This window comes from Delphinapterus leucas, chromosome 20 (assembly GCF_059928025.1).
Source record: "Delphinapterus leucas isolate spDelLeu-1000000601 "Yukka" chromosome 20, BTC_Dleu_Yukka2, whole genome shotgun sequence".
NCBI lineage: Eukaryota > Metazoa > Chordata > Mammalia > Artiodactyla > Monodontidae > Delphinapterus > Delphinapterus leucas.
The window spans coordinates 43,934,095-43,944,434 of NC_143148.1; the positions used below are offsets into that span (position 1 = coordinate 43,934,095).

General features: G+C 44.4%; 2 protein-coding genes across 10 annotated transcripts in view; one reads left to right on the forward strand and one right to left on the reverse strand.

Annotated features, from left to right (window-relative positions):
- Positions 1-9,252, reverse strand: part of NOB1 (NIN1 (RPN12) binding protein 1 homolog) — a 33,993-nt gene extending 24,741 nt beyond the window's left edge. For 2 of the 4 annotated variants that reach the window (XR_002645962.3, XR_016390875.1), the window contains exons 1-3: positions 3,469-3,604; positions 3,215-3,347; positions 1,225-1,355 (exon numbers count right to left, since the gene is read on the reverse strand). Coding sequence is in view for 2 of the 4 variants with exons in the window: in XM_089902417.1 (XP_089758543.1) it covers positions 1,225-1,355; positions 3,215-3,347; positions 3,469-3,600; positions 9,169-9,237 (465 nt within the window). In the remaining 2 variants the exon portion in view is untranslated. Of the gene's footprint in view, positions 1-1,224; positions 1,356-3,214; positions 3,348-3,468; positions 3,620-9,168 lie in introns of those variants that run through there. The other 2 variants (XM_089902417.1, XM_022583324.2) reach the window with 2 other exon arrangements.
- The window catches only part of WWP2 (WW domain containing E3 ubiquitin protein ligase 2), a 145,082-nt gene continuing 143,340 nt past the window's right edge, over positions 8,599-10,340 (forward strand). For 5 of the 6 annotated variants that reach the window (XM_089902395.1, XM_022583320.2, XM_089902397.1 and 2 more), the window contains exon 1: positions 8,599-8,721. Coding sequence is in view for 1 of the 6 variants with exons in the window: in XM_089902403.1 (XP_089758529.1) it covers positions 9,203-9,313 (111 nt within the window). In the remaining 5 variants the exon portion in view is untranslated. Of the gene's footprint in view, positions 8,722-9,020; positions 9,314-10,340 lie in introns of those variants that run through there. The other variant, XM_089902403.1, reaches the window with a different exon arrangement.

The window sequence follows — 10,340 nt, forward strand, 5'->3', positions numbered from 1 at the left end:
GCTTGCTTCTGGAAAAGAATTCTATTTTTAAAAAACGAGTGAGAGGGGCTTCCCTGACGGCGCAGTGGTTAAGAATCTGCCTGCCAATGCAGGAGACACAGGTTCAAGCCCTGGTCCAGAAAGATCCCACATGCCATGGAGCAACTAAGCCCGTGCACCACAACTACTGAGCCTGTGCTCTAGAGCCCGTGAGCCACAACTACTGAGGCCTGCGCACCTAGGGCCCGTACACCGCAATGAAGAGCAGCCCCCGCTCGCCACAACTAGAGAAACCCTGCCCGCAGCAACAAAGACCCAACACAGCCAAAAAAAATGAGAATATTTTTACTCTTTCTGCATTTTATTATTTTAATTTAGTTTATCTATTTGGTTGCACCAGGTCTTAGTTGCGACAGGCGGGCTCCTTAGTTGTGGCATGCAAATTCTTAGTTGCAGCATGGGGATCTAGTTCCCTGAGCAGGGACTGAACCTGGACCCCCTGCACTGGGAGTGTGGAGTCTTAACCACTGTGCCAGCAGGGAAGTCCCTGCATTTTTAAATTTAACCAACGTTACCAAGAACCTACAGGTCAAGACTGAGACATGTTTGCTAATTGTAACGTATGAACCTTATCTGGATCCTGATCCAAACAAGTAAACTATTAAAAAAATTTTATAAAATAATTGAGAAATGTGAACACAGATTGGATATTTGATTATATCAGGGAATTACTATTAATTTTGTGTAGGTGTAATACTGGTTTTGTGGTTATTTTTTTTAGAGACATACCTTATCTTTAGAGACACACCAAGAAATATCTATCAGTGAAATGTTAGGCTGTCTGAGTTCAAAATATTCAGGGCTGGGGTTGGGTAAAGATGAAAACAGATCATGAGTTGACAACTGTGGAGGCAGGATGATGGGGACACTGGGTCCATTATACTATTCCCTCTACTTCTGTACATCTGATAGTTCTCATAGTAAAAAAGTTAAAACAGGGCTTCCCTGGTGGCGCAGTGGTTGGGAGTCCGTCTGCCGATGCAGGGGACACGGGTTTGTGCCCCAGTCCAGGAAGATCCCACATGCCGCGGAGCGGCTGGGCCCGTGAGCATGGCCGCTGAGCCTGCGCGTCCGGAGCCTGTGCTCCGCAACAGGAGAGGCCACAACAGTGAGAGGCCCACGTACCGCAAAAAAAAAAAAAAAAAAAAGTTAAAACAGATAAAACCAACAATCTTTCTTATTTACCTTTTCTGGTTCTTGTTTTAGGTGAGACACCCCAACAAACTCTGCTTCCAGCTGGTAGGTAAGTGCCAGTACTTGGATATCTGTGGCAGAGAGGCTGGGATAGTCTCCAGTTTTCTTTGAAAACTCAGTCACTGTAAACAAGAGATTCCCAACTTCAGTTAAAAGCAAAGAGCTATATGACCTTGGATAACCATAATGAAAGTATGAAAAGAACTTAGGATCAGTATCCCAAGAAAAACGGAAGCCCCAAATCTTTTTTTTTTTTAAACTGAAGTATAGTTGATTTACAATGTTGTTAATTACTGCTGCACAGCAAAGTAATTCAGTTATACATATACATATATTCCTTTTTAAAATATTCTTTTCCATTATGGTTATCATTGGATATTGAATATAGCTGTCTGTGCTATACAGTAGCACCTTGTTGTTTATCCATTTTATATATAAAAGCTTACATCTGCTCACCCCAACCTCCCCCAACCCCCTTCCCCTTGGCAACCACAAGTCTGTTCTCTATGTCTGTGATTCTGTTTCTATTTCAGAAAGGTTCATTTGCGTCATATTTTAGATTCCACATATAAGATATCATATGGTTATTTGTCTTTCTCTTTCTGACTTCACTTAGTATGATAATCTCTAGTTACATCCATGTTGCTGCAAATGGCATTATTTCGTTCTTTTTTGTGGCTGAGTAGTATTCCATTGTATACATGTACCATATCTTCTTTATCTGTTCATCATCAATGGACATTTAGGTTGTTTCCATGTCTTGGCTGTTGTGAACAGTGCTGCTATGAATATAGGAGTGCATGTATCTTTTTGAATTACTATAGTTTTGTCTGGATATATGCCCAGGGGGGGAATGTTTCAGCCCAATCTTATGAAGTAAGTACTGTTAGTATTTCCTCAAAAAGATCAAGTAACTTGTCAAAGATCACACAGCTAGGATGCTGGAGAAAGCTAAAGAAGTCACAAATAGTGTAGGTAACAACATCTCCATTATCAGGCCTTTAAACCCTAAAACACTTCCAACCACCTAAGTCCTTTCCTGGGCAGGATCATCGCCTTGATCCCTACAAGAGAACAACGCTGACTCCTAAGCCAAGTGAGAGTTGTTTAGTTTTCTTTCAGGACTAATGTAAGGCCTAAAAGCCATCCCTTTTTCTGACTTGAGGCTGGCCTCCATATCCAAAACAGTCATCACTCTTATCTACTGAAAAGAAATGGGCGAGAGTAAGAGATCTAGGTTCTTCTATTTTTTCTTAATCTTTTTAACATCTTTATTGGAGTATAATTGCTTTACAATGGTTAGTTTTTGCTGTATAACAAAGTGAATCAGCTATACATATACATATATCCCCATATCTCCTCCCTCTTGCAGCTCCCTCCCATCTTCTATTTTTAATCCAAACGAATTTACTGAATACTTACAAAGCGCTGGACACTGCTGAGTGACATTATTCCTCATTTAATGCTCCCAGCAACCCCTCGGGTAGGTACTGTTAATCCCATTTTACAGATGGAGGCAACCGAGGCCTAGAGCGTCTGAGTGATATTCCCAAGGGCACATAACTAGTAACTGGCAAGGCCTGGCTGACTCATGACCCAGATCTCCTCTCTCCCACCACGGTCTCCTAGACCGTGGAGTTTCTTTTATTTACTTATTTTTTGAATTTCTGAATTTTATTTATTTTTTTATACAGCAGGTTCTTATTAGTTATCCATTTTATACATATTAGTGTATACATGTCAATCCCAATCTCCCAATTCATCCCACCACCACCATCACCACCACCACCACCACCCCCTGCCACTTTCCCCCCTTGGTGTCCATACGTTTGTTCTCTCCATCTGTGTCTCTATTTCTGCCCGACCGTGCAGTTTCTAAATCAACTCTGATAAAGCATCCAGACTCCGACTAGAACCAGAGCAGGTTCAGTCAGCAACCCGGGAACCAGCTTTGCCAGTAACACCGGGCAGAGACACTCACCCAGCCGCACGTATTCCGGGAAGGGCTCCCTGAAACGTAGCTCGTAGGGCAGGACTGCGAGCCGCCTGCGCGTGGCCTTATCCCGAATCTCGCTGACCACATCCCGAATGGTGTAGATGTTCTTCCCGATGTCCTGAGGGGAGACCGGCCCAACTCACACCCGCCCGCACCACGCAGCGCGCTGCCCGATTTCCCAAGCTCCTTTAGGGGCCACCAGCCCAGACCCCGCTCCTCTCCGCCAGAGCTCCCTGTACCTGCAGAGCCGCGTCCCGCAGGAAAGCCCCTGCATCGGCTACAACGTGCTCCACCGGCGCCATCTTGGTCCATGGAGGCCGGAGCGTGCATGCGCATGCAGATTGCACCCGCCCCTCTGTCCCAATCTGGGCCTCTGGGAGCCGGGAAGAGCGGCCGCGGCAGCATCTTCCGGCTCAGGGCTCTCCGAGCGCATGCGCGGTGAGGCCGCCAGCTCTGCCTGGGAGGTGTGGGCGGGGTCAAACCTTGGGAGGGGCGGGGGTCCACCCGAGGAAATTCGCTTTGGCGTCTGCTCCTTAGCGCCTTTTTTACGCTTAAATGCAAATAGTCTGTATTAGTTTCATTGTTAACAGTCAATCAATACAGATGCCCTAATTTAAAGATCACAACAACCCTATGAAATAGGTACTATTTTACGGGTAAGGGGTAGCTGCTCAAGAAAACTAGGCCCAACTAACATGGGTAGTTAGTGAGGTATCGAGATTAACACTGAAACAAACCGACTCAGAGCCGCTTTCTTACTACTGTGCCATACCGACCGCTGCTTGCTTACTTACCCCCGCTTCATTTTGAGCAACTTGGGTCCAGGATCTCTTACGCCACTTACATAAGCAAGGCTCATAATTCCTTGCTGAGATTCCATAATTATGAGATCTGGTCTATTAGAAATTCATGCTGGCGAATTTTGGCTGAATGATGACTTGAGTTTTCAGTCATCCATCTTCAGAGGTGTTGAGTTATTCTAAACTTTCTTTGTCAATTCTTCACTCCAGTTTTTACCCCTTGGTTATCATTTTTTTTTTTTTTTTTCCTGTACGCATGCCTCTCACTGTTGTGGCCTCTACCGTTGTGGAGCACAGGCTCCGGACGCGCAGGCTCAGCGGCCATGGCTCACGGGCCTAGCCGCTCCGCGGCATGTGGGATCTTCCCGGACCGGGGCACGAACCCGTGTCCCCTACATTGGCAGGCGGACTCTCAACCACTGCGCCACCAGGGAAGCCCACCCCTTGGTTATACTTTATCCATCGTACTTCCAAAAATTGTTCACTGCCCTCGGGGGTCTTTTAATAGGTGCCCAAATCCCTTTTCCTTCCCCAGATGTCTCAATTTTTTTTTTTTTCTCTTTTGTGGGATCTTAGTTCCCCAACCAGGGATCGATACCCGGCCCCAGCAGTGAAAGGGCCGAATCCTAAGTGCCTAGACCGCCAGAGAATTCCCTATCATATCAATTTTTTTGTTCTTATTTCTCTATACTTTCAGTTTCTCTGCAGAATTTTACAATGCTGACCATTTCCTCTTTCTGGACTGTCTCCTTGCCTCACTTTGGTGTTTCATCACTATCCTGGTCCCGCTGTGTCTCTGATGATCTCTCACACTCCTTCACTGTCAGCTCTTCTGCCTTGCTCACGGGGCACCCACCACAGAACTGTCTTGGCCTCTGTATCTTAAGTTTTCTCCTTCACCAATACTATCTATCCCCAAGGCTTATCACAATTATCGCATTATAGGAATGCCTTTGGAATCTACAGGTCCAATCCCTGTTTATTCCCTAGCCTAGCCATTGGCCACATCTTTCTGAAAATTTTGGCATCTTCACTCAGGAGGAAGGTTAAAACTAAGGTAGTTTTCTCTCCTGCCCCCGCTTAAACTTTCTTCACTGGCTGAGTTCCTATTTTTCCGAATGGCATTACCAAAAAAGGCACTCAAGGTAAGAATCTCTGAGTCATGTTTATTCCCACTCTCAACCCATACCACTCTTGCTAAACTTTATTGATGTCACTTCTGAATTGTTTTGAGGTGCCTGGGTCTCCTCTCCATTCATTCACCTTACTCTAATCAAGTTTTTATTTCATGCCTAGAAAATATAATCCACTCAACGCTAATATTCGTATCTCTAAGTTCTTCCTCAATTGCTCCTGTTGCCTAAAAAGGGAGGGAGTATATAGAAACTAGACTCCACAATAAAAGAGGTTTGTTGAAGTTGGCAATAATTCTGTAGACACTAGGGTGAAGAAGAATGATCTAGATCAGTGTTGTCAAACTTGACTGTGAATTAGGATCACCTGGAGAGCCTGGAAAACCAGATAGCTGGGGTTCATCCTCAGTTTCTGATTCAGTAGGTCTGGGCAGGGCGGGAGAATCTGCATTTTTAATAAGTTCCAGATGATGCTGGTGCTGCTGACCTGGGGCCACACTTGAGAACCACTGATTTAGGGGAATAGCCAGGGAAAGAAAGATCAGGCTCTGAGCCATTCACTTTCTAGTAAATATTAAAAATACTTGTTAATATAAAAGGTTTCTTGACATTTTGTCATTTTTTGTAATAGTTTAATCCCTTTTCTGTTTCCCTGTAACGCTTGCTAGTCTTCAAGTCCACTGAAGGCTTAGAAGGACTCTTACTTAGTGAACAAATAAGTACTGAGAGCTAATTTATACCACCACAATTTGGGTGATATAACAGTTATGAACAAAGTGATATTTTGTGTAGTGTCTAGGGGCACCTTCGAGCTTATGACCTTGGAGCCAAATCTTGAAGGATGAGTAGGGCAAAAGCATTGAGGTATGAAAGTCCAAAGGGAGTGTTCAGGGAGTTGAGGGTAGTGCCTGTGGTAGCACAGGGTGTCTGGGGACAGGTTCTCTCAGAAGTGAAGTGAACCCTGAAACACTTCAATTTTTTGAAGCTCCTTGTTTTTTAAAAAGTGAAGAAATCTCAAACATTATTATGAAATTATGGTCACTTGAAACAGTTTACCTTAACAAATTAACACTTTCAAACATATTTAGAACTCCATGTATAACTTATCTGGAGGTAATGACAACTTTTACATGTGAGGCCCTTTATGAAAGAAACGTCTTGTGTGCCAGTGAAGAGCTGACTTCACTTCCAGGACTGGAAAATGTACAAGCTATGAAACTATATGCTTAACAGTGGGGAAGGGGAGATAAAAACTTGAAACAGTGGGGTAGGGGAGAGAAAAACAGTGGGGTAGGGGAGAGAAAAACTACATGAAATCAGTAAGTATCCCTAGAATTCCTCTGAACTTTCCTGGGAGTGTCCTGGACTTTCTTGTCTCTGCCTTTGCCCTTGTTTTCTCTTCTGCCTGAAAATTCTGCTGGCCAATCCCTGCATACTTGGTCTCCAAGAAGCAGCTCGATTGTTTCCTTTGTAAACTGGTCCTCATTACCCAAATCAGATTTTTCTCCAAGGACGGATATGAACCCTTCTTTCTCACCATACTTAAGACAGTTTGATTCTATCACTCAATAAGCAGTTATTACTTCTGCTTTGCATTGTAGTTAATTGTGTGTCTTCTTTAAGTAGGTTGGAAATCAGGGGTCTTTCTCCTTAAATGAACATTTCAATTTACTTTTTAACTTTTGCAGGGCACTTTTATGATGACATATTTCAGATTTTTTATGTCTTAAAAAAATCTCTTATATTGTAGGACCTTCAGCAATGAGTTCAGTGCTCAATAAATGTTGATGAAGTCTATGCATTCAAAGGTTGTTTAAAGAGGCCTCCTATGTGCCAGGCACTGCTTTGAGAGCTGAGTTATAGCTCCTGTCTTCATAATTTTTGTAGTGGGAAACATATATATATATATATGTATATATACATATACATATATATATATATACACACACGCACACACACACACACACATACACACATATTCATATGAAAGTCAGATAGTGCTAAGCTGAGGAAATATGGAGAGAAAAAATAAAGCAGGAAAGGGCTGGTAGGAGGGGAAGGAAGAGATGAGTTGCAATTTTAAATAGGGTGATCAGGAAAGGCTTCACTGAAAGGGACAGTTAAGAAAACATCTGAAAGAGATGAGGGGGTGAGCCAACTGACTACCTGGGGAAAGAGCTTTCTAGGAAGAGGGAAAAGCCAGTCCAAAGGCCCTCAGGCCAGAGTGGCTGAAGCAGGGTACTGAGTGAAAGAGTAGTTGGAGATGAGATGAAACAAAGGGGAGGGGTGGGAGGTATCACCTAGGGCCTTTATAGGTCCAGGTATATATTTAGCTTTTACTTCCTTAATGCACAGTGAGAGCCTGCCTTGCCTAGTCCCTTTTTTCCTTTTGGTCAACACCTACTCAAATGCCACCAAATCAAAGAGGCCTTCCCTAATTCCCCTAAAAGAGAATTAGTACAACTCTCATCAATGTTACTAGAGAAATTTTAATAGTTTTTTAGATAGGAATTAAGGTGTTAAGAGAGAGCTGTAGCTCCTTGAAAGGCCATCTCCTGGATGGATTTGGAATGGCAAAATAGAGACTAAATGCTCAACCAGTTTCATTTGTACGCATAACAAGATCCATCCAAACTGGAAGAACCAAAAATAACAGAATAATTAGTGCACAGTGCTTAGAGCTAATTAGGTGATTAGTATTAATTTTAGTTAATGGTGATTAAAAGTGAAAAATTCAGCCTTCATTCAACTTGTCAAAGCTGAAGTTCTCAACCATCAGTAAAGAATACTGATTTAAAATGTTTTTTTTCTAGTTCATAAAGGTCTGTCTACTCTGTATACTAAGGAAATGGGGGTTAGTCTGGTGTGGTGGGGCACTTTATGGACCCCCAGCAAGAGTTTTGGAGCCTTTCTGCCTTTGTTTCATGTCACAAGAACGGACGCTCCACAAAAGCTACTTTTGTGTTTCTAGAACCTAGAACCGTGCCTGGCACATAGTAGGCTTTGGGTCGTCAGACATAGCAAATTAAAACACAAGATGCCTAATTAAATATGAGTATCAACAACAAGTAGTTTTTTAGTATAAACATGTACTGTACCAGGCAATATTTGGGGCACACCTACGTAGTAATGGTTGTTTATCTAAAATTCAAATTTAACCGGGCGTCCTGTATTTTATATGGTAACCCTGAGTTCAATAAATATCTGCTGACTTGATTGAACACCTCCTCTCACTTGTAAAATGGGGCTAAGACAGGCCCGCCCTCGGGGTTGATGGGAGGAGTATATGAAGCGCCTGGAACTCAGCGAGCCCTCAATTTATTTGATTGCTCGGAGACCATCTAGCGAGTGGAAAACCCTCTCACTTTTAAACCTACAGAGGATAAGAAGGCCTTCTGGCGAGAGGTTCTCAGGCCTGGCCTAGGTTGCACACACCTGCGGTCCGGCCAGCCTTTTCCGGGTCAGGTGACCGCGCGTGGTCACGTGACCTGGCCCGAGTGCGGGCGGTGGAAGGCGGAAGTGGGAGAGGAGTTGGGCGCCGCTTCTGTGGCCGCAGCAGGTAGCGAGCACCGGCTCTGGGGGCGCGGCGGGCGGGCGGGGTCGCGGGGAAGTCCGGGAGTGGCGGGCGGCGCGGGGTGGGCCGGGGGAGGCGCGGCCAGGGCGCTGGGGGGCGGCGGCTTCCTGTGGGAGGGGCCTGGCGCGGCGGTTCCGGCCTCCGAGGAGGGGTGTCCCGGTTCCCGCCCGAGAGGGTGGGCTTGCCGCGGGTCGTGCGCGGGGGCTGCTCACAGGTGGGCGCGAAGGCAGTCATGGGTGCGGCGGCCAGCAAGTCCTCCCGGAAGGGGAAAGCATCTTAGGTGCCAGGGATGAAGAGGAGTGACCTTTGTGCAGGGATCGGAACAAGGGGAAGGGGCGACTTGGGACTGAGTTGGAATGGGCCGCCTTAAATTGGGCGAGTGACATGGGGGGAAAGAAGGAGAAATCAGTATGAAGATGCAGCCTGAACTGCTCCTGAGAGTCTTTTCTTTCCTTCCTCTTTGTAAATGATTGGTACCCGAGACTTTGATTTTGGTCCCATTCAGTTTTTAAACTTCAGGGAGGATCACAGAATCTTGATCATCTTGCTTTCGTCACACCCACTTACTCCTGCTTGGGTAGGGTTTCCACTTCTTGGGAACCTAGCCCTTGGGATCATCTTTCTTTGAGATTTTCTCAGATCAGATCAACTTCTAGGCTTAAGAAAAAGAGTGTGGGCACTTTGCTCTGGCCATAAAATGGCTTTTAGCCTACCACGTTGAGCACGACCTAATCCCAGCATTACCTCACCAATGCAGAGACTGCTGTAACCTTGGACACTGTCTACCTTCCCTGCTTCATGAGTTTTCCTTTTTCTTCAGTTTAAATTATTCAGTTTCCTTTACCATGTGACTGCTTATCTTGACAAACTGTAACTAGGTAGCTGACTGAGAGGTCTGTGTTTTGTTCCTTAGAACTGTGACCTGGATCATAATTTTGAGGTTAAATATCTGTGCTAAAGCTGTTTATCTTCTTTTTCCTTATGTTTACTAACATTTGCAAAAGTGGAATGAATTTCACAGATGTGGTACAATTGGAGTGAATGTTCAAACTGGACGTTTGCAGGAGCCGGAGTTGTTTTGGGTTACAAGTAGGAAAAAGAAAAGTACTTTGCTAATGTATAATGGTTTTTGGAGTACTTGACAAACATTTAAAAATTGATTTTTGTGGCAGCTCTGTGAGTTAGATTGGGAAAGTGTTATTCCCATTTCACAGTGAACAAACAGACCTAAGAGAGATGACTTGATTTTTTGACAGTTGTTTGCTTTTTCTTGTCTGCTGGTCTCTTTCTCCCTGCTAGACTGCAAATTCCTCAAGGGCAGGGTTCATATCTTATTTGACTTATTTGGCTCCTAGCCTAGTGCCTGTCATGTTGTGGGCACTTGGTGTTTCGTGAATAAATGAATTTCTAAAGGTCACAGACCTGTAAGTGGAGGACAAGAGATTTGAACCTGAGTCCTAGCTCTTCTCTTGTCAGACAAGCTTGCCATTTTCTGTTATTGGTCCATGTGAAAATGACAGGCATGAGGAAAAGGCTTGGGTTGGCTTCTCAGTCTCCTTTATTTAATGACTACTTTCCCAATTGTAAAGAGCTTATGACAGCAT